This window comes from Orycteropus afer, unplaced genomic scaffold (genome assembly GCF_000298275.1).
Source record: "Orycteropus afer afer isolate SDZICR_OR568_19922 unplaced genomic scaffold, OryAfe1.0 scaffold00051, whole genome shotgun sequence".
NCBI classification, from domain to species: domain Eukaryota; kingdom Metazoa; phylum Chordata; class Mammalia; order Tubulidentata; family Orycteropodidae; genus Orycteropus; species Orycteropus afer.
The window spans coordinates 1,729,030-1,754,294 of record NW_006921638.1 but is presented as its reverse complement, the minus strand read 5'-3'; the positions used below and the strand labels follow the sequence as shown (position 1 = coordinate 1,754,294).

The window sequence follows — 25,265 nt, the reverse complement described above, 5'->3', positions numbered from 1 at the left end:
TAACCAGAAGGCTGGTGGTTCAAACCCACCGGCCACTCCTCGGAAGGAAGATGGGGCAATCTACTCCCGTAGTGATACTGCCTCGGAAACCCAAGGAGGGGTCACTATGAGTCAGGTCCTACTCAATGGTACATAACAACAACAACAACAGTCTGTAAGTTACGCACTCATCTAAATATTTGGGTACCTACATTATCTCAGGCTAAGGATTCAGAAATCATTAGAAACTGCATTTATTTACTGTTTACTAGTCAGTAAGTATTGATTAATATTCTGAATGAATAATTTTAATTTTCACCGTATCTCTTTGACAGCCACCATTATTTTTCATTTTATACATTAGGAAAAGGGATTAGCCACCTGTCCAAATAATAAATTCCAGTGCAAATCTACTAGAAACAGAGGAAGAAAAAACATGCTTAAGGAAAAAAAAAAAAAAGATAAGGAAAAGTAGTAACATATACACTATCTTAATGATCAGTATCAACCCCAGGAACCCTGAAGAAGGGTAGTTAAAGTCAGACTGAGGAGTCAGGGAAGACTTTCAGAAACAAAGTATTACAGATTGAATTGTGACCCCAAAATACGTGCTTCAAAAATACATGTTGGATGTAATCTTGTGGATGTAATTTCATTTGGAAAGCTTTATTTGCTATGTTAATGAAGTCATATCATTGAAGGATGTCTTAACCCTTTTTTTTTTTTTTTTTGACTATTTTGTGATCTGTGTGAACATTTACAGAGCACTTTAATTTCATATTCAACAACTTTGTTTCATGACATTAGTTGCCATCTCCTCAATTTAACAGTACTTCCTCTTCTTACTTCATTCCTGGGTTCGTTTTCATTCGTCCTTCTTGTCTTCTAAACTTTGTTTCTGGGCAAGTGCTGTCCTTTTGATTTCCTATGGTTGACTGTTTTCAGTATACTCCTCACAGGTATTACTGTTCACTTTTTAAGGCTATCTATTGCTTGGCTGAAAGGTGATCCTTGGGAATGGGGTTCAGTTCCAAGACTGAAGGATGTGTAAAGGCCTAGCCTCAAGGGTTCCATCAGTTTCTATCAGACCAGTTTGGCCTTTTTTATGATTTCTAAGTTTTTTCTCTTCTAGCTGTCCAAGACCTTACATTACAATCTCAATCAGAGCATTCAGCAATGCTAGCCAGGCATCATGTCGGTCTGGTCTCAGGCTAGAACAGTCTGTCTTTTGGACTGTTAATCCTTGAGTCTGATATTGTTTTTCTTTGCTCCAGCCAGGGAGAGACCAATAAATGCATGCTTAGATGGCTGCTCACAAGTTTTTTTAAGACCCCAGTCGCTACTCACCAAGATAGGATGCACAACAGTCTTTGTTGATGCCAACTGACCTGGATGCCCCGAGACTGTGGTTTTAAGCCCCAAAGCCCAGTGACTCAGTCCCTCATCAAGGTGTTTAGTTAAGGAAGGAGTTTTTATACCTTTGCCCCTGTATGTTCTACTGTATACATGGATATATCTGCAGTACACACAGATTCATATGTAGAAATATCTTCTAAGTTACAAATATATACTTGTGGGTATACTCTCATACACCTATCCCACACCTGTTCATCTTGCATATCTACCAATGTATCTACTCGTAAATTGCTGTTTGTTATTAGTTATTGCAGGATTGTGTATGTAATAGTATTTACCATTGTTGCCTTTTACTCTTGTGTACCTCCCAGTGTGTTCCTTTGTCTTGGTTATGCTATGGTGACCTCCTCCTTATTGTATATTGCCTTCCCCTTCACACTCATTTGTTAAGTGTCTACTCTTTTAGTGATGCTCTCTCCCCTTCCTACCCCTAGTGGTAACTATCAAAGAATGTTTCTTTCTGCATATAAATCTTCCTTTGACTTCTTATAGTAGTGTCCTTTTGTGACTGACTTATTTCACTCAGCACAGTGTCTTTCAGTTCATCCATGCTACATTTTGTGTATTCATCATTATTCCATTGTATGTACCATAACTGTTTATCCATTCATCCATTATTAGGCACTTAGACTGCTTCTATCTTTTTTCTATTGTGAACAGTTCTGTGATGAACATGGGTGTATATGTATTTATTCCTGTCATTGCTCTTATTTCTCTAGGATTTATACCTAGTAGTTAGATTGCTGGATCATATGGTAACCTCACTTTTGAGATATAAAAGACCAGAACAGGTATAGAGAAGCAAGCATAAATGGAGGGGAAGACGCATGCCACATGGAGATTGCGAAGAAATCAAGGAAATGCTGGGTCTACAAAAATGGAGAGATTTTCCACCAAAGAGAGAGATCCTTCCTCTAGAGCCAGTGCCCTGAAGTTATTGACTTACTGACTTTTGTGAGAAAATAAACTCTTCTTAAAACCACCCACTTGTGCTATTTCTCTTACAAAAGCACTACCAAACTAAGATAGTGGGGTAATTCTTTCTTTGAGTCTTAAAGGGTCAATAGAAGTTAGCCCAGAGGAAGAGAAAAATTTCACCAGAGAACAGTGTAAGTAAGACTACAGAAGGATAAAACTGCTTATTTGAAGAGCTGCATCTATTCTGATATACCTGGAAACAAAATATGTTATAAGTAAAGAATTAGAATGGAGAAGTAGGCAAAAGCCAGACTGCAAATGATTTTAGGTGACCAATTAAGGAACTTGAACTTAATACAAAAAGCTACAAATAGATTTTAAGCAGAAGGATCCGACACTTCTATTTCAGCACTATCCCTCAGAAAGTAACATAATAAACATAAATAATAATGGGGAAAAACAGAAGAACAAATCAAAGGTTTATTATCCAACCAACTATTCCAATCTATTGCTGTATAGTTAATTTATCTCTTAAAGTGACACTACAGGAAGAGTAGAACTGCCCCACAGGGTTTCCAAGGCTGTCATCTTTACAAAAGCAGACTGTCAAATTCTTCTGTGCAACGGCTAGTAGGTTTGAAATGCTAACCTTTTGGTATGAAGCCGAGCGCTTAACCACTGCACCACCAGTGCTTCTTAAAGGTCGTTGCATTAAACCAAATGCTAATGAGAATGTACAGAAATTGGATCTCCCCCAAACACTGCTGATGGGAAACACAGTATAGACACTATGGGAAACAGTTGGAAAAATTCTTGTAAAAATAGCATACAATTACCATTGTTGTTGTTAGGTGCTGTGGAGTCTGTTACAAGCCATAGCAACCCTACATACAACAGAGCAAAACACTGCTCAGTCCTGTGCCATCCTCACAATTGCTGCTACACTTGAGCCCACTGTTGTAGCCACTATGTCAATCCATCTCACTGAGGGTCTTCCTCTTTTTTGCTGACACTTTACAGTAAACATGGTATCATTCCCCACAGACTGGTCCCTCGTGATAACATGGTATATTCCATGTTGCTGTTGCTATGTGCCGTTGAGTCGGCCCCAATTCATAGGGACCCCTCCTTGGGTTTCCAAGGCGGTATTCACTACAGAAGTAGATTGCCCAACCTTCTTTCTGAGGGTATATTGCATATACTGCACCAATACCATAATTCAAAGCCATCAATGCTTATTTGGTTCCTTATTCACCGTCTAACTTTTGCAAGCATATGAGGCAACTGAAATTACCATGGGGCTTGGGTCAGGCATACTTTAGTCCTCAAAGTGATATCTTTGCTCTTTAACACTTTAAAGAGGTATTTTATAGCAGATCTGCCCAATGTAATATGTTGCTTGATTTCCTGACTGCTGGTTCCATGGGCGTTGATTGTGGATCTAAGTAAAATGAAATCTTTCACAACTTTGATCTTTTCTCTATTTATCATGTTGTTGCTTATTGGTCCAGGTGCTAAGGATTTTGTTTTCTTTATGTTGAGATATAATCCATACGGAAGGCTGTAGTCTTTGATCTTTATCAGTAACTGCTTCAAGTCATCTTCACTTTCTACAAGCAAGGTTGTGTCATCTGCATATCACAGGTTGTCAATGACTCTTCTTTCAATCCCAATGCTGCATTCTTTTTCATAAAGTCCAGCTTCTTGGATTATGTGCTCAGTAGAAAGTATCGTGAAAGGATACAACCCTGACACATGCCCTTGCTGATTTTAAAACATGTAGTATTTCCTTGTTCTGTCCGAATGACTGCCTCTTGGTCTATGTACAGGTTCCTCAAGAGCACAATTAAGTGTACTGGCATTCCTATTCTTCCCAATGTGATCCATAATTTGTTATGATCTACATAGCCAAACACCTTTGCATAGTCAATAAAATGCAAGTAAACGTCTTTGTGGTATTCTTTGCTTTCAGTCAAGATCCAACCGAAATCAGCAATGATATCCTTCATTCCAAGTCCTCTTCTAAATCTAGTCTGAATTTCTAGCAACTCCCTGTTGATGGACTGCTGGAACCATTTCTGAATTATTTTCAGTAAAACTTTTCTTGTGTGTGATACTGCTTGATAAATTCCATATTCTGTTGGATCACTTTTCTTTTAGGTAGCTGTCTTCAAAATTCTTTGGTATAAATGAGTGAGTGCCTCCAGCATGCATCTGTTTGTTGAAACATCTCAATGAGTATTCTGTCAATTCCTGGAGCCTTATTTCTTTAATTCCTTGAATACAGCTTGGACTTTTTCCTTCAATAATTTCTGTTCTTGATCATATGTTACCCCCTAAATTGGTATACACTGACTAATTCTGTTTGGTACAGTGACTCTGTGTATTCCCCCTTCCATCATCTTCTGATGCTTCTTCCTGCATCATTCAATATTTTGTCCACAGATCCTTCAGTATTTCGACTCAAGCCTTCAGTTTTTCTTTTAGTTCTTTCAGCTTGAAAAACTTTACATGTGCTCTTTCCTTTTGAATTTCTAACTATAGGTCTTTGCATATTTCATCACAATACTTTCCTTTGGGGAAAGGAGACTGTAACAAGAAGGAATGAGTGAGGTTATAGAAGCACAACACAAGGGATCCTATGATGATAGAAGTTTTTCACATCTTGACTATGTGATAGATATAAAAATCTATTGCTTGTGATAAAACTGCATAGGCAACACACACACACAAACAAACTACAAGTAAAGCTGAGGAAATCTGAATAAGATCTGTGGATTATATTTTTGTCAATATTCTGGTTATATTATACTATATTTTTGCAAGATGTTACCACTGGGAAAACTGAGCAAAGGGTATACAAGTACTTTCTTCATTATTTCTTACAACTCTACATGAATCTACAATTATATCAAAAAAAAAGTTCAATTAAAAATAAAAGATTACTGTAGTGATCTAGGTAGGAAGTAATGACAACACTAACTAAGACTATGAGAATGGAATGGAAGCAATAAGTTTTGTAGTAGAACTAAAGTAACAGCAAAGGAGAATAGTATGTAGTTCTGGTCCACAACAGCATCTTCCTAAAAATACAATATATTCTTACCCAGTTACAGTGAGGACAGAGAAGTAAAAGCTATGACCTATGAAGGCAGGAAAACCTGCCTTTCCTATTGAACAGTCAAGCATGCCTTATATGAATGACTTCTAGAACTTGATAGGAATCTCTTAAAGACCACATTCAACCGTACCAACCAGAGTTTTACAACTTCAGTATTATTCACTATTGGCCTATATAATCCTTCCTTGTGGGAGGCAGCCTGTGAATTGCAAGATGTTCAGCAGTGTCACTGGTCTCTATTCACTAGATGCCAGTAACAATCCCCAAACCCAGTTCTGACATCAAGAAATATCTCCAGACATTGCCAAATATTTCTCTGGAGGGAAAAATTTTCCCTGGTAGAACCACCATGTTAAGATAGTTAAAACAAGGACTAAGAAGTCAAGGTTGGGAAATGGTTAGAATATATTTATATTCCCCAAACATCATAGGATTTTAACTTTAAAAAAATTCCATACATTACTGAAGGTTAAGAAATACTACTGCAGGTTACCCCCAACCACCAGCTACTTCTCGGAAGGAAGATGGGGCAATCTACTTCCGTAGTGATACCGCCTCGGAAACCCAAGGAGGGGTCTCTATGAGTCCGAGTCTGACTCGACGGCACATAACAACAACAACAACTGCAGGTTACACAAAGATAATAATTGTTCTAAAAAATATAGTGTGATAAGAGAAACAAAAATGTATTAAATTACAATTACATATATAAAGCAATTAGGTGGAAAGGAGAAGTATTTTATCATAGAATAACACATCAATAAAAAAGAAACCTTTAGTGGGAGCCAAGATTCAATGTAGGTTTATTTAATCATTTTTTTAAAAAACCTATAAAAACTGTAGATGTTGACTAAAAGTCCAAACATCATTTTGGAAATAAAAAGATGTTATGAAGGCTCTTTCACACCCTGCAAAACTTGGTGAAATGAGGGAAGTGAATTAACAGAATAAATAAGCATGGTCTGGGTTCTTGTATACACTAATCATATAAAATGGTTCTGGCCTTGATTCAGAAAATTTTATTCTCTAAAATACCATCTTCCTATAAAGCACTTCAACATCCATCTGGTAGACGTTGTGCCATTAACAACTTAGCTAATAATAACAATAATAAAGTAAACCTAGACTCACCTGCAAAAGATCCTAGCAAAACATCTAGTTACTCAAGTGAATGAGTGGACTTCTATCCAGCTTCCCCAAATGCATATTTTCAACCATATTCAAATAAAAATTAAGTTTTATATTAGAACTTGCATTTCATTCTTGTAGCCAGTGTTGCTCCCTTTGCTTTCCAGCCTATCTGTTAGATACATTCTGTTATTCTAATGGTTACCAGTAATTTCAGTGTCTTCCTCCTCCCTCACAACTTATAAACAGGGATTCTTAAGCCGGGGTTCACAGGCTTTCAGGAAATTCTAAAATGCTAATAAAATTCTGTTCAAGTCCTTTTTCCACAGAAAATGCTCAAATCCTTCCACAGATTCTCAAAAGCTAAGAACAATTTCCAAAAAGCTAAAACTATTACTTTATACCAAGTACGTAAGGTGTACCTTTTATGTGGAAAGAATTAACTTAGAAACAAGACCATTTTGTCACACTCTTATTTTGCTCTAAGAATTGGAGACATCAAAAATAACAACTTTTAAAAAGTAATAAAAAAAGATTACTAAAGATAGTGTCCGTAAATGCTTTCCACATAAAGTATGAGCGATAACCAAAAGTTTTGCTCATGCTGATTGAAGGTAGAAAGTACAAAATCAATTTTACAATTAATTCCTTGAGAGCAGAGTCCATGACCAAGTCCTTGCTGTATCCTCAGCTCCTAACAGTACTCAATCATGGTAGGCATTCAATAAAATGCTTGTTGAACAAAAGGACCTTTTTCTTGAGTCAAAATAAATTCTAATTACTAAACAAACATAAACAGGTCTAATATTACCACTATAACAACAAGATACTAGACTTCAATTGATCACAACATTTAATTACAATATATTGTGGTAGGCCACAGAGAACAAGACACAAACCTTGTCTGTAGTAGACATTGTGGTTTTCAACTCTTAGAAATTACATATCCCAGTTTAGGCGAACTTACTTTACCCAGGACTTCAGGAATAAAGGCTCAGGCCTAAAGTCAGTAACATAATCCTCTGCTTCTGGCAGATTTATTACTTAGACGTAGATAATGGATCCAACTCAAGGCAAGGAGACTGTAAAAGATGCTGGATACAGGTTTCTGGGAAAGACGTTTTCATTCTTCTGAAAATACTTCCTTTATAACAGTGACCCTCACTCTCTTCCCTAAGGGAGTCCCTGCAAAATAACAATGGCTACAATGGCTGCCCTATAGAAAAAAACAATCTAACTAAAACACTTTCACACATAAAAAGTAAAATATTTAACTTTAAAGCAGTTTAAAACTGTTCAATTAAGTATTCATGATCATTAAACAAAGTGCAAGCATATCCCTATATCTGATATCTAAGTACTCTTTTCTAAAGTAAGCTTTTTAACATCCAATTTTCAGCATAATTCAGCCTTAATTAATATTCCTTCACAAACCTAATTTCTCTCAGATGCAAACAAAGACAGTTAATCTAATCACTATCAATAGGTTAAGTGATACACACTAACAATGATAACCAAACTTACCCTGTAACTTAAGCATTTTGATACAGACAAACAACAGTTCAATATGGGCATATTTTCATATATTTCATTACTTTTACATCTGGAATGAACAAGTACATCAAAAGAAAATTCTGTTCCTTAATGTTTGGTTGACACTTTTAAAAAGGCATTTTAATTTTACTTAATAAAGACAAAGGTTCTAGAAGTCAAAACTCAAATAATTCTAAACCTAAGATTTACTACATTCTAAAGGATCTAGCATGAATGGTATTAAGTGACTATTTGCTAATATCAAATTAACATCTTATGACTGAATGAATATATACATATTGTTATCTATATCTCTTCAACGTTTTTTTTTTTTTTTCTTTTAAAGGAAACACTCCTGAATTGGTATTCTTCCCCAACAGACTCTAAACCTCATTATAATGATTAAAAAAGCAGAATCTTCAAGTATACTGATTGTGGAGGTTAGGTCAGAAGGGAACAGTAAAATACAGATAAAATACGGACTAGGAAGAACATTTGAGAATGAGAGTTGGTAATTGTCAATATAAGTAAGAGTATGGAAAGATTCAGGACCTGGAAATAAGATAGAAAAACAATTTAAAAAGATACTATAGTAACTTACTCTAATGATCATAAAATTCACCAACTGTTTTACTCTTTACTGTGTGAATTAAGCTAACAGCACAGAAAATGATACCAAAGAAAAAAACAAAAGTACCATAAACACAGATATGCCTCACTTCATTGAACAGATGCATCAAAAATTAGCAATTTTAGCAGTAAAACTCAAATTTTTTTCATTCATTTGAATTCTTGTAATGTACACTATTTTCCTAACATTATTAGGTTATGAAATCAGTTCAGTAGGTTACAACCAGCACTTATTTTTCACTGTTTAGTAAGAATAGAAATTCAAAAGTACATAGTTGGGTTAAGTGCTGTGTCGTGAAATTTCACTTGTTACATATAAATATTTATGTGTATGATGGCTCATGATTTAAAAAAATAATTCTCATTGCTGGCTGTAATCAAGAATGTTTTAGAGGTTTTATTCTCATAACCAGTGGTGAACACATTTTGAAGTACAGAGCAAAAGATAACCAAGCATGAAGACTTCTCTGATTGACAAGATTGACAACTAAGCCCATTAAACCTGGGATCAAAAATCGTATGAATATTTCTTTCATTTAAAAATGAATCAGAAAACTAACCCAGTAAAGCAAACAGAGGAATGTCCTGAAATAAAGTCAAAGTACACTAGCATATTTCAGGTCTTACACATACAACAGTAACATTTACAGAGCACTACTTACACCAGGCACTTGAAACACATTATTTCCAACTTTTAGGAGCTCTACGACTTTGACTATAATAAGAAATAAACATCTGATAATTAAGAAAGGAGTTCTGGTAGCGTAGTGCCTATGGTATGTGACTGCTAACCAGAAGGCTGGAGCTTCAAACCCACCAGCCACTCCTCAGAAGGAAGTCTGGGCAATGTACTTCCATAGTAATACTGCCTCGGAAACCCAAGGAGGAGTTGCTATGAGTCGGGTCCTACTCCATGGCACATAACAACAACATTTCTAACTTCTACCAAAACTCTATGGGAATTATTATAATTCCCAATTTACAGATGAGAGAACCAGCTAAGGAACGGTAAGTGGTTTACTCTTACTCTCTGCCTACTCTTCTCAAGAATCATCTGTGCTCTTTGACTTGGGTATATTATATTAGGCACTCCTCTGTATTAACTCCTTAGGTGATTTCACCCATTGCCTCTACTTCTTTGTCTCCTAGATATTTATCTCCAACCTAGAGCACCGAGGACCCATATATGTAACCACCTACTTGATATCTCCACTCAACAAAGTTATCATTTCTAGCCTACCCCCCAAATTCCACACCCTACCTCATGGACTGTCAGCATGAACAAAGCTGCCCTGAAAGAAGTGTAGCCAGAATGCTCCTTAGAAGTAAGAATGGCCAGACTTCATCTTACCTACTTTGGTCATTATCAGAAAGGACCATTCCCTGGAGAAGGATATCATGCTTGGTCAAGTAGAGGGTCAGCAAAGAAAGAGAAAACTCTCAACGAGATAGACTGACATAGTGGTGGCAATGATGGTCTCAAGCATAGCAAGGATTATGAGGATGGCATACTATACTGGGCAGTGTTTCTTTCTGCTGTACATAGGGTTGCTATGAGTTGGTGCATACTTGACAGCACTTAACCACCACCACCCTCATGAAAAGCATTAATTAATGACGTCACTAACCTACAAATCTATATGGTATCTTTCCTATTTTGTTCATTACCCTCCTCATACCCTTTGTGCAATATATCATTAAATCTTACGGATTTTACCTCCTAAGTATCTCTCAAATTCACCCAAAATTGCCATCACTTTCCTTTTCCACCTCAAATACTCCAAGCTTTCATCATTGTTAGCTTGTTGTTGTTGTTATGTGCCGTCGAGTCAGATCCGGCTAATAGCGACCCCTTCTTGGGTTTCTGAGGAGGTATCACTACGGAAGTAGGTTGCCCAACCTTCCTCCCAAGAAGTGGCTAGTGGATTTGAACCACCAGCCTTCTGGTTAGCAGTCAAGTGCCTTAGGCACTATGCTACCAGAGCTCCTATTGTTAGCTTAGACTACTATAATATTCTAGCTGGTCTTCCACATTCTCTCTACATACCTCTCAACCCATTCTCCATACTACAACCCAGTGATCTCAAACAAGAAATCCAGCCACTCTCTAGTTTCAAATTACTCTTAGACTAAACATCAAAATCCCTAACATTGCTAACAAGCTCTCATGGAGTTTGTCCCTGCTCTCAAGTCTCAGCTTGTACTACTCTCTCCCCAAGATGTAGGGGAGGGAGAAGAGAGGAGAGATGGCAACAAATTATGGCATGTGAGCCAAATGCAGCCTACTACCTGTTTTTGAAAAGTTTTATTAGAATACAACCAAACTTATTGTTTACACACTGTAGTAAAAGTGACCGCTTCTGCACTACAGCATGGTTGAGTAGTTACACCAGATACTTTATGGCCCATAAAGCCTAAAATATATACTACCCATTTACAAAAAAAGTTTTACAATGCCTGCCCTAGATTATAATCAATAAACTAGCCATAGTGACCTCCTTTAAAAATATTCCATATTCCCTTCCACCACATGCAGAGTAATTCACTCACTAGTAAACACTCTTCTGTCCAACATACCCTACCCCTTGTTAACTCCATCAGATCTGACTAAAAATGACACTTCTCAAAGAAGTCTTTCCTTACTTTTAAGGATAGGACAAGGACACTTCAGAATACTAACATTTCAGATTTTCAACAGCCTCATGTGGCTACCGGCTAACATGTTGGAAGGACCATTTTATATCAAGGGTACATGTCTGTTCAACTATCTATTCTATTTGTCAATGTCCCAATCTCTACGCCAATATCACATTGCTTTAAAGTTTTATATTATCCAACAGAATAAGCAGACACATACAACCACAACACCACCTTTTTTTTCTTCAGAAGCATCCTGACTATTCTAGGTAATTTTTCCTTCCATATATATATAAATATATATTATATATATAGGAATAAGTTTGTGAAATTCCTTGAAATCTTTTGAGATTGTGAATAAAACAGCATTAACTCCAGAAATCTAACGCAAAGCACTAACCTCTTTAGAATATGACAAACTCATGGAAAGGCAGTACTTTACCCATTTATTTAGGTCTTTAATAGTTTCAATAAAGTTTTAAACTTCTCTCCAGAGCAGTTTGCACACATATCACTATAATTATTCCTAAGGACCTGACAATCCACCACACTTTTGTAAGTGGTCTTCTTCTTTAATCACTTTTTTGTTTATTGCTGATGTGTAAGAAATGCAATTAACATTTGATCATCAAACTTACTATCAAGCTATTCTGCTAAACTCTTTAATTAATACCAATAATTTACTTGCAGTTTTTAGTACTTCTTAGTTCTTCACACAATCTTATCAACTGATAATGACAATTTTGTTTTCTCCTATTCAATACTCATGCTTTTTATTTCTTGTTCTTATCTTACTGCTTTGGCTAGGACCACTATATAATACCTAAAAGAAGTGGTAACAGTGTACATATTTTGTCTTGTTCCTGATTAAAAAGAGAATATGTCTAACATTTCTCATTTAGGAGATTTTAGGTAAATCTTCGAAGTTAAGAAAGTTCTCATGTGTTCCTAATTCAGTTTTCCCCATGAATTTGTTAAAATTTTATCAGTTGCTTTTTCTGTTATCTGTTGTCATCATGATTTTTCTGCTAATTTTAATCTGTTCATGGAATTAACTACATACATAAATTTTCTGCTATTAGGTCATTCTTGCACATCTGGTATAAATACAACTTGGGTATTGTGGTAGTTAAGTTTGTGTGTTACCTTGGCTAGACCTGGCTGAGTGGCTGGGCAGCTGGATGTAGCATTCCCCATGAGACTGGTAATCAGCTCCATGGTGGAATCTACTGTGAGCAGCTGAGTAGGTGCCCTGGGGATTTGGTCTCCTTCATGTATGTAAGAAGCCTTGGGGAATGGTCTCCAGCATATGGCACACTTGGACCCTGCATGTAGCTGTGTCATTTGTTGTTCAGTAGCCTGCCATGCTCTGCCAACCTTGGGACTTACAATGGACTTGAATTAATGGCCTGCAGTGTGGTTTGGTAACATCGGGACTGTGCCAATTTATTTGTCGACCTTGGGCTTGTTAGCCTCAGCAGCCAGTAGCTACCTAAGTGAAGAGATGTCTCTAGCTTCAATGGGCGGGGAGCAAGAGGCAGAGCTGAAGCCCAAGGCCGAGGGGCTTTCACCCAGCCCCTAGAGCCTGGCACTTTGAACTCGGACTTCTAGCTTCCAAACTGTAAGAGAATAAACTCTTTTGTTCAAGCCATCCCATTTGTTGTATATATTCTTGTCAGAGCGGTACTAAGTAACCAGAACAGGTATGATTTTCCTTTTACACAATGTTGCTCATATATGTACAAATTTAGTTATTACAGATTCACAATCGCTTACCTGAAACCCTTGGGGCGAGATGTTTTATAATTGAGAACGTTTTAGTTGCTAGCAATAACATTATGATACAAAAGCAACAATAACTACCCTAGCAGATTGTGGGTCAGCATCCTGTACTCATACATTTAAATATTTATGCAGTGAAATGCATGAATATTCACTCTAAGTGAGATAAGTAATGATTATAAACAGTATCACATCAGTTCAGGTCAGGTTTTGCTACTAGCAAGCACAGGTCAGATCAGTTTTGTGGCCAAGTTCTGAAAAAGCTTCTGGTCTTCAGAGATTACTGGATTTCAAAATCGCAGTTAATATTTTAGGGTCTGTGATCCCTTAAATCCTCACATTTTAGTTAAGATTTATGACTGTATACTCACAAGTAGAATGGGACAAAAAATTCCTTTAATATCTTCATTGTCTGGTTCTAAAATTAAGGATAGATGACTTCAGAGAATGAATTAAAGAATGTATTCCCCTGCTTTCTATTCTCTAGGAAAAATTTTTTAAAGTTTTTATAAGATTGTAATGAACTCTTCCTTGAAAAATCTCCTATAAAGTTGTCTGAGTCCAGTATATTCTTTGTGGGAAGATTTAACTACAGTTCACAACTTATTTAAGGTTGCAGGATCATTCCAGGCTTTCTTATTTAGGTAAATTACATTTTTTTTTCTCTATGAACCTATTAATTTTGTTTAAATTTTCAAATATGCTAGCATAAAACTGTTGACATTATTCTCTATTATCTTTGAAATTTTATCTGTAGTTATGTCTCCCTTTTTAGTTACAATGTTTCTGCCCTTTCTCTTATTTATGATCAATCTGCCAGATTTATCTGTTTTTATACTCTTTCCAAAGAACTAATTTTTGGCTTTGTTGATTTCTTATTTGGTCTTTGTACCCCCATATTACTCAATGCCTAACACCTGCCTGTTAGCTAGCTACTCTATCTGAAGCCCATCCCTTCTCTACCTGCCAAATGGAGTCTAATATAACTTTCCTTGTGGATTTAAACTAGCTCTTCAGTTTAGTAAACACCCTTACAAATGTAATGCTATTTTACAATACCCCCGATTTAGACAGCTTCGTTATTATATCTTATTATACCATGCTTAAAGTTGTATGCACTAACGCTATACAAATGATTCTCCCAACATAAAATAGTATCTTAATATTTATATTGGACATACACCATCACAAAACACCTGTACACAGACCTGTACACAAACAAAACATGAGGATAAATACTGTGGTTTAAAATCAGGAAAGGTGTACATCAGGGTTATATTTTTTTACCATACTTAATCAATCTGTATTCTGAGCAAATAATCCATGTACATGATTATTTCTTATTGAATAAACTTACCATGTGCCAGACTCTGTCCAAATATTTACCTATTTCTCAAAACGGCCCTAAGAAATATGATTATCATCTTCATTTCATGAATGAGGAAACTGAGGTATAGAGAAGTTATACAGTTACATAGCTAGTATGTAGCAGAGTGCATTCAAAAAACTCCAAGTCTGGCTCTAGACCATGTGCTGCTCTTTACTATACTATGCTTCCTTCAACTGCTCTAGTACAACTTTTCCTAACCCTGTACCACAGGGTATTGTTTCTTTCCCAAACTAACATTTACATTCTTTAAGGTATACAAAGTGTTCAACTTTTTATATCCTTTCATAGCTTTTTGTATAACATTTAGCAGGTTCTTAGTTAGTGCTTACTGATCTGAAACTAAGACAAGGTCAATGACTCAAGTCCCACTTACACTATGAAAAGAAGTTTTAGACAAACCAAAGCTCCGCAGTACTACAGTCATTCTGTACTGCTTAAAGAAAAAAATGCTACAGACAACTGTTACATAATTAGCCCTGAAGATTACCAAAGCATCTCACTAAGCATACATACATACTAAGCCCTAAACTATACCTCTGACACAAAACTGTACCTAAGAAGTTGCACTGCAACCAGTATTTATCTTTTCAAAATAATAGATCTAGAAATCAAACATTTGCATAACACTGGACTGAAAACTACATACATATCTAAAGGCCTCTAAAATATCACTTCAATATTCTTGCAGAATACAAACATCATAAAGTGTGTCTCTAAAAATTAAAATAATGTTGTATCAAAAGCAAAGTGATTCTGCCATGGGATCCTCAGCCTATACGACTACGAGACCAGAATAAATAGATGGTGCCCAGCTACCACTGTCAACCACTAAGAGGGGGATCTATGTAGGAGATCCTAAACATTGTGGGAGAACAATGTGGAATGAAACTCAAAATCATTTTAAAAAAAAAAGGATCAGGTTTGCTGGTCTGATGGAGCCTGATGGAATCACTGAGACTAAGGCCCGTAGATGTCCTTCAGGTCTGTAATTGAACCCACTCCTGTGGCTTCCAGCCAAACAAAAGACAGGCATATGAGGTGAACATTTACATTTACATTAGGTGAACATTTCCACTCCTTGGAAAGAAGAATTATGGGAGAATAGAAAGGCTGTGTATGCACAGGGAAACAACTCAGGAGGCAGAAGGGCATCAGGGAAGGATACGGGGAAGAATTAACTATGGGGAGGAAGTGGGAGGGGAGCTGTTGCATTGTGGTAAATTGTAGCCAATGTCATGAGACAGCGTATGTGAGCTCCTATATGGAAAGCAAATTTGCTCTGTAAACTTTCACCCAAAACACAATTTTAAAAATTAAAAAAAAAAAAGCAAGGTGATTCTGAAACAGCTCTGAAAGTAGTAATGAGACAACTGTGAGTTAAATCAAATGAAGGATTAAAAGTGTCCAACTCAAAGCCAACTGACTTTCATGCAAATGAAAAGAATGACACTAAATGAACAGATGTATAAGTACGGAGTATAGAATGAAATCAAATGAAAGTGTGGATGAAGAAAACCATAGTCTGATATTAGTTCTCATTTGTGTCTGCGGCTACAAATAATAAAAATTAAAGACAGATTACTCTATTCCAGTAACTCTAAGATCCCAGCAACTGTAAAAGGTACCATAATTTTAGGTACCACTTTATTATTTTAAAAAAAAAAAAAACCTCTGCCACTTAAAATTGTTACACACATCCAGATTTCAGAGATGAAGTAAAAAACAAACCAACCAACCACTGAATTTCAGAATCAATGAAGAATATATATAGTAAATGACTAGGTAGGACAAATCAAGAGGTAGAGAACTGAATGCAAGTCAAGCAGCATTAATGTTCAATACAAGGAGCATTATCATTCAAATACCAACTGTAATTAGGGACTATGTTAAAATTTCAGCATATAAATATAAATTTGGTATTGTCCTTCCCCTCAAGGTGCTCTCAGTTAAGAAATCAATAGTAAAAGAGCTATAGTAACAGTAAATATTGAGTCACTGAAATGCTTTGCCTTTTGAATCTAGTGATTCCACAAAGTAATGAATATTTATGCAAATTGGTCACTACAGTAAAATGATAAACCAAAAACAACACAAACTTGCTGCTATCAAGTCTTTTCTGACTCAAAGCAACCCCCACCGGGTTTCTGAGGCTGTAAATCTTTACAGAAGTAGATCGCCCATCTTCCTTCCACGGCAAAATTAAAAAATGTGGAAACCTAACCATTCAATTCTGATACACCTGATACATAGAAAACTATGTAATAACTAAAATTTTATTTGGAAGACTAGGCAGCAATACAGAAAAATACTTATATCTATGTGGAAAAAAATACAGAAGAATATATATAGATTATGTTGTTGTTAGGCACCGTTGAGTCTAGCAGAAGTATTTCAAAGGGTTTTCTACGAGCCCTGGTGGCACAGTGGTTAAGCACTCCGCAGTTTGAACTTACCAGCAGCTCCACAGGAAAAAAGATGTGGTAAAGAAAAAAGAAGTGCTCTTCCATAAAGAGCAGGAAACCCTAGCCTTACTGAGTTGCTATATGTTGGAATGGAATTGATGGCACACAACAGCAATAATCTTTACAGGTGTAGATCACCAGGTCTTCTTCCTGTGGAGTCTCTAGGTAGGTTCACACAGCCAATATTTTTGTTAGCAGCTGAATGCTTACTGTTGCACCACTAGAACACCACCTAAATAAAAACTAGTTAAAACTGGGGGAAAAGATTTAAACGATAAATAAAATGATTTAAACAATATATATAAAAATAATTTTAAAAATTTGTATAGTTACACAAATATGTAAATAGGCATATATGTATGTGTATTGGCATGATTATGTGGGTACATATGTATGCACAGATAGATTTATCTATACAAGCAGAGTGGCTAAGGCACTTGACTGCTAACCAGAAGGCTGGCAGTTCAAACCCACCAGCCACTCCTCGGAAGGAAGGTTGAGCAATCCTACTTCCGTAGTGATACTGCCTCAGAAACCCAAGGAGGGGTCGCTATGAGTCAGGGCTGACTCGACGGCACATAACAACAACAACATAACAACATATGTACATACAGGTTGTGTGTGTACATACTTGCATATATATTTATATATATAATAAACCACATTAAGGGACAAAATTATGGCTATTTCTTAGACATAACCAAATACCTCATGAAATTGGTTTTCAGGGTCTAAAAGTAGGACCATACTCTCATGGGATAATACTTAATTTGCATAATATAGTTCATAAACTGTATCTTCTACATCCCAGTGTCGTAAATAGTGTCTGGGGTCTAAAAAGCTTATGAGCATTCATTTAAGATACAACTAATGGTCCTAATTTTCCAGAACAAAAGAGAAAGAAAGCAACCCAAGACTCAAGAGGACAAAGTAGTAGATGGATCCTGATAGACGTGGAGAAAACTGTGGAACATCATTCAAATTCTTATAAAGTCCAGACTTACTAGACTGACTGGGACCAGAGGACTCCCTGAGACTATTGCCCTGAGACACTCTTTAAACTGCAATTATACCTTGAGGTCACCTTCTAGATAAACAACAGATTAGCTTATAAAACAAAGAGTATCAACCAGGAATAATGAGCTCCTTTAAAAATTCATCTACGTAATCGAACAGTCAAAAATTACTCTCAAGAGAAGATGAGAAGGTAAGGGGGCAGAGAAGCTAGAGTACTAGAATTGGTACAACCAGAACAAAATGAATGTGAATGATGCACTGTGAAAACTGTAACCACTATCATTGAATAATCTATGTTGAAATTGTTAAATGGGAACTTAATTGGCTGTGCACACCTCACCTTAAAAACAATAAACAAAAAAAAAAACCCGAATATTTAAAGGACATTACTGGAAACAATGACAAAATCTGAACATGGTCTATGGATTAACTAATATTGTTAACACTTAGATTTTCTGTGGCTATGTAATAGAACGTTCATATTCTTAAGTAATACACAATGAAGTATTTAGTGGCAAAATAAGTTCAGTGTTTCCAACTTTGTCTCAAAATGATCAGAAAAACAGCAAAAAAATTAAAAGGAAACAAGACAAACACAACACTCCTGAAGCAAATGGGACAAAATGTAGACAACTGGTAAATCTGGGTAAAGTACAGCTCCTTTTACTAGGCTTGCAATTAAATAAAAATTACCAAAACAATTAGGTAGACTTGTGATCAGAAATGGAAAGACCACACACACACACACACACACACACAGACGTAACTTAAAGTACTGTGGTTGCTTTATTTTTGTTATTAAGTGGTAATTGTTAGGTAGTTTTAAATGTTATAAACATATCAACACAAATACATTGAAGTCTTCTGGCAACGATAACATGTGTAGATTGGACTAGTGATAATAAGGTGAGTGAGAAAAGATGCCAGAGATATTTACTGTTAGTAGCATATACTGTGAGTTAGTGAGGATATATTATAAAAATCTACACGATTTTGTGGAGCTCTAGTAGCATAGTGCCTAAGGCACTTGACTGCTAACCAGAAGGCTGGCAGTTCAAACCCACCAGCCACTCCCTGGAAGGAAGATGGGGCAATCTACTTCCGTAGTGATACTGCCTCGGAAACCCAAGGAGGGGTCGCTGTGAGTCGGGTCCAACTCGACGGCACATAACAACAACAACAACAACAACAACAACACGATTTTTACTTAAACCAAGTTTACATGCCTATGCTTAAGAGAGTAATGATAAAACAAGGCAACACTGCAGCTTAGACTTACATAATAAAATAGAATCTATCCAACTACATAGGGAATTCTGGTAGTGTAGTGACTAAGGCACTTGACTACTAACCAGAAGTCTGGCAGTTCAAATCCACCAGCCACTCCTCGAAAGGAAGGCTGGGCAATCTATTTCCATAGTGAAACCACCTTGGAAACCCAAGGGTCACTATGACTCAGGTCCGACTTGATGGCACATACCACCACCACAACAATCCAACTATAAATAGGCAGACAGTTGCTATATGCAGGAAAAGCATAAGCTTACTCAATTAAACATTATCTGTAATAATCTTTATTATTATCTATAATCATCTTTAGGAGCTCTGGTGGCATTGTGCCTAAGGCATTTAACTGCTAACCAGAAGGCTGGCAGTTCAAACTGACCAGCCACTCCTCAGAAGGAAGACTGGGCAATCTATTTCCATAGTGATAACAGCCTTAGACAACCAAAGAGGGCCAAAGAGGGGTAGCTATGAGTAGGATCCAACTGAATGGCAGTGAGTTTGGTTTTATGTATTGGTAATGTATAAGACTATGGACTTAGAACTAAAGGAGCTCTGGTGGCACAGTGCCTAAAGCATTTGACTGCTACCTAGAATGTTGGTGGTTCAAAACCATTAGCTGCTCTACAGAAGGAAGATGAGGCAATCTACTTCCCTAAAGATTTCCTACCTTGGAAACCTAACAGGGGTCGCTATGAGTTGGAATCACCTCTATGACAATGAGCTGGTTTGGTTTGGTTTTATGGACTTAACTGATGAAGGAATTTGTTCTATCAATAATAGAACAAAAGCCTATTGTAAACAATATAGGAGCTCTGGTGGTGTAGTGGTTAACACACTCAGCTGCTAACCAGTCAGTGGTTCAATCCCACCAGCTGCTCCATGGGAAAAAGCTGAGGCAGTCTGCTTCTATAAAGATTTATAACCTCAGAAACTATATGGAGCAGTTCTACTTCATCCTATGGCTGCCGTGATTTAGAACTAACTTGATGGCAGTGGGTTTTGGGAAATGGTAAATTCAGGGAGAAAATGGGAAGAGTATTGCTTCATTGTGGGGACTGTAATCAATGTACAAAAAGAATCATGTGAACTTTCACCCAAATCACAAAAAGTTTTAAAAAAAAAAAAAATAACAAAAGCTTACTAGGTGCTCCGATTATAAAATCCTTGAATAAAAGCTTGTGTTGACAATCATGCGCCAGAAGGTACTAGAAGTGAAAGTGCTAAAATACTGTTGTGAGAAAGATTAAATAAAAATTAGTAACAGAAATCTAATAATATTTAGATTCTCAATGCTTAATTTCTTCAGATAAATGAGTACCTACTGAAAATATAAAAGATGAAAACTTGCTATCTGGTCAGAATTTGATAAATTTAGAAGCCTTTCTACAATGATGATGCCTAGGAAAGAAATGAAATTTCCAGGGCTATAAATTATTACTGTTTCATTGCTATTAATACTATCTTTGAATAATATAGACCAAAAGAAAAAAAAAATACTTTTTTCTGTAAATAGGATATACATACACAAGTCAAATTTTTATACTAAAGAATACGAAATCAAACTTCTACTCCAGATAAGTACGAGTAAACAAAAGTCAATGAGTGACCAAAAATACCTTGTTCTCACAAAATTAGGTAATTTAAAAAAAAAAAAAAGCGATAATTACTTTCACTAAATTAGGTATGTTGTTATATGCCATCAAGTCAGACCCGACTCACAGTGACCCCTCCCCTTGGGTTTCCGAGGTGGTACTACAGAAGTAGACTGACCAACCTTCCTTCCGAGGAATGGCTGGTGGGTTTGAACCACCACCCTCTGGTTAGCAGTCAAGCGTCTTAGGCACTCTGCTACCAGAGCTCCCAAATTATAAGACAATCTAAGTTCTCACTGATGACCCATTCTCTTTTAAAAAACAAAAACAAAAAACATCTTTTTTAAAAAGGCAGAAACAAACATCTTTAGAAACATCAGTGTCCATAACTTAAACTCACCTTTTTATCTTCTTTTACTTTGTGGGTTTTCTTCTTCATTTTCTTATCTTCTAATTCCTGGTCTGAAGTGATTGCAGGATTATCAATACCACCTTTCCAAGTTTCAACAGGAGAAAGAAGTGGATCTTCTTCACTTCCACGATGTCTTCCTTTTCGTTTTGTTTTAGAAGTGGTGAAAGCCTCATCATCACTTGCATCTGAATGTGTTCTTCTATAGTATGATTTGGCTTTACTAAACAAGGTTTTAGATTTATATTTGTATTTTGAAGGCCTCCGTTCTCCATGACTTTTTGAGGTTCTATCAGAAAATCCATTTTCTTCATCTCCTTGAGTGTTATTTACAAATGAGTTTCGGATTTTAATAATGCGATTCTGACTATCATCTGGGACAGAATAAATATCATCAGAATAGCCCTTCTGTTTAAAAATTGTGTCAATGGGTTCCGCATAGTTATCTGTAGGATCCATATCTTCAGGATGTGCCAAAGGCACCCGGGAAGTCTGTTTTCTTGGATTTTTACCAATACCAGCTTCAATTGTTTTCAAAAGGTTCGGATCCAGTTTCCTCACATTTGTCTTAGTTACAACTGGTTTAGGTTTAATAGGAGGAGGCACTTTATGGTTGCGTTCATGGTCATGAGAGTTTGGGGTGCTATGAATGGGATATTCATTTCCTTCCAAATCTAATCTGTACCTGGATCGGTCACTAGGTGTTGGGAGCAACTGTACATCATCCCCAATTGGACTATAAGGAGGAGGTGCTTCTGTGTCATCATCTGAATCAGGGTAGTTGTTATAGGGAAAACAGTCTCTGGGAGATGGTAGAAAAACATCTTCACTTTGATGTGTTGATTCTCTTGTATTATCTGACAAATAGGAATTTTCTATCATATTTTTTTTCTCTAGTACATCACTGAAAAACAGAGTAAAGACCTCAGTTTGCCGATGATACTGGGATAAAGAATACAATGCCGTAAATTTAGCAGTGATCTCAGTTGCTATGTGTTCTCCTTCAGTCATTAATTCTTTGATGGCTTCATTTTCAAAAAAATCTGCTTGGCTATCAGTAACTGCCACTAACTGTACAGGAATGGTGTCCTGAACTTCTGACAGAAATGCTCGAAGCATTCCCATTGATGCTTTCCGTTTGGCAGAGTAAACTAATATGTATCCATGAACCAGTTCATCTTTCCTGACTCCAATTGAGGAATGGTATGATAATATTGTGATCTGTATTCGCCTCCTTTTTTCACCAATGATTTTATCAAGCATTAGGGAATTATTCTGTCCAGCTTGAGCAGCACTGCAAGAATGAGAATCAAGGAAAGGTGAAAGAATAAGATCCACACTAAAAGGATCACCACACATGGCACACATAACAATTCTCAAGTCAGCTTCTGATACATCCTTACTGGTGGGAACTGGGCTCACCACATCTAAATTGTGTTTAACTGATTCCAATACTCCTCTTAGAGCTTGCTTTATTTGAGTTTCATTAAATTTACGAGGATATGTACCAGCAGGTACATCTACAAAAGGACACTGTAATTTATTTGCCAGCTGCTGCCCTTGGTGTCTGAGAATTGGTAGATTCTTGCTAATGGAATCTCTCTGATTAGCCAGAATTAACGTAAATGGAAGATTAGCCATATATTTATCTTTTCTGATCTGAGACGCTTCGGTTCTTATTTTTCCAATAAAATCTCCAATAAAATTCAATGACTCAATGGAATTAAATACACAGAAGCACCCATGTGGTTTAAAGGCAGCAGTCCATAACTGGCTTAAAAAGTAAGGCGATTTGGCATCAACTGGTCGAAGATCAAGTTCATAAATTTTTCCATCTAAGGCATACTCATCATCAGTAGATTGTGTCCTTATCTCATTTGCTAGTTCTTGGGCAAGGCCATCTTTTCCTAAAATGAAAAGGTTAACTTTATCTATATTGGTACTATCATGATATAACCGTAAACGGCCATGATCTAACTGTAAAAGACTACTGGCAAGTAACTGCTCCACTTTAATGTCAGTACAATTTTGGCCACTAAGACAAGTTTCTTTAGTGGGATGATAAACAAACCCTATATGCTTAAGTAGAAGAGATTCCCTATCAGGTGCAAGTTTCTGTAAAGCTTTATATCTAGGTTCTTCACTCAGAACTCTGTGAATTTCACTCATTTTATCCGTACTAGGTGTTGCATTAAGATCTAAATCATAAAAAAGTTCAGAATGCTCAAAAAGCATTTCCTGAAACTCTTCTTTGGCTTTTTCTACTATTTCTCGCTGATGCCTACCATAAACCTCTTTGCTATCAGCCTCAGTGATATATTTAAAGGCTTCATCCTCCATAACAAAGCACATAACTTCCTCCCATGGCTGCCCAGGTGAAATGAACTGAATTTTTTCCAGAGTCTTTTTGAATTTTTCCTTCATTTCTACTCTTCTTTTCTCTGATATTAGATGTTGTACATGGTTTTGATAGACTTTTTCAGCTTCTAAAGTGCTCAGGAGGTCAAATGGAATCCGTCTATCATTAATTTTGTCTATATGGTCAGTTTCATCCCAAGGTGTTTTTTCTAGCACCACAAAACATAACTGGAAATCTGATCTCTTTTCCATTAACTTCAAAGCTTCTGACCAATTTAAATGTTCAATCTCTTCCAGATTTGGCAAAAGAGTGTTAAAAGCTCTTGGTAAAGTATTTATATATTCTTCTCTCCTTTTTCTTATATGTTCCTGTTTAAGTTGTTCGATATGTTTTGAAAATGTATTTCTGGCCTTTTTTGTTCCCTCTAAGTTGATGTATTCTTCATAGTCAGGATGATTTTTTAATTTATTACTAACAGTTTTCCAAGTTGCATGATAATCTCTCACAGTTTGCACAAGTTTTTCAAACTTATCCGTTGCTGTAACAACAAGTTGTCTCTGTGTTTTATAAGCATCCAGATAGGGAATAATTTTAGGCTTGCCACGAGTTTTATCCAACATTTGTACCAGTGCAGTGAAACATGTCTCAATGTTGACATTAAATCGTGCTGATGTTTCCACTACAAGGAGGTTCTTTTTGTTGGAAGCAAATGCCTGAACTTCTCTCAGATAATGATCCACACATTCATCACATTTAGTTGCTGCTATTATTACAGGCTTTTTTGACTTTGATAGCTGGACAAAAAGGTTATTCACAAATTTAAGTTGATCATCAAACTTCCTATTGCATCCCTGACTTACATCAATGCACAATAAAAATCCATCCACACTGAGCTTCCCTTCAGGCATTTGCTTCTGTTCAAAGTCTTGTTCCAAGCCTAGTTGATCAGTGCAAATGTACATTAGTTTTTCTGCTGACTGCAATTTAGTGGCAGCTGCACGTTTTATATATGGTTGCAAATTCGTACTCCGATGAGGCAAGAAAGTCTGGTCATCAATGAACTCTGTCTGTTCAATGACATGAATTTTACATTCTATTCCATCTTCACCATTTTGTGTTATGTCACCCCAGTACAAAAAGTGATCATTGTTTACTACTCGTCCTCCAAAGTCAATCGTGCTAAGCACAGAAGTATGCTCTAGATAATATTCATCTGCCTTTGAGCGTACAAATCTATTGCACAAACAAGATTTTCCAACACCACAGTTACCTTTGTCTTTTTCAGTCCCAGAAAGTCCAACTACACTGATAGTATAGGATGGGGGTCGAGGTTCTCTGTTTTTTGCCATCATAACTCAATTCTCATGTCTCTACATTCATAAATGTAACCAGATATGCTTCTCATTCTGAAAATAAAACCATCTCAAAGTAGAGATCCCAAATTTCAGAACTATATTTGGTTCTTTGTATTCCCCTTATTTCTGTGCAGAAAGGTCTTCAAAATCATATGCATCACCTTCCTAGAAAAAGAGGAAAAAAGGACAAATCTTAATCATGAATTACACACAATGAATTATACATATTAAACATGCTCATATCAAAGCA

General features: G+C 36.4%; 1 protein-coding gene across 1 annotated transcript in view; it reads right to left on the bottom strand.

The window, feature by feature from the left end:
• The window catches only part of ARHGAP5 (Rho GTPase activating protein 5), a 67,235-nt gene extending 42,223 nt beyond the window's left edge, over window positions 1-25,012 (bottom strand). The window contains exon 1 of the mRNA XM_007938530.2: window positions 21,293-25,012. Coding sequence (XP_007936721.1) covers window positions 21,293-25,012 — 3,720 coding nt within the window. The remainder of the gene's footprint in view (window positions 1-21,292) is intronic.
• Window positions 25,013-25,265: the final 253 nt, after the last annotated feature.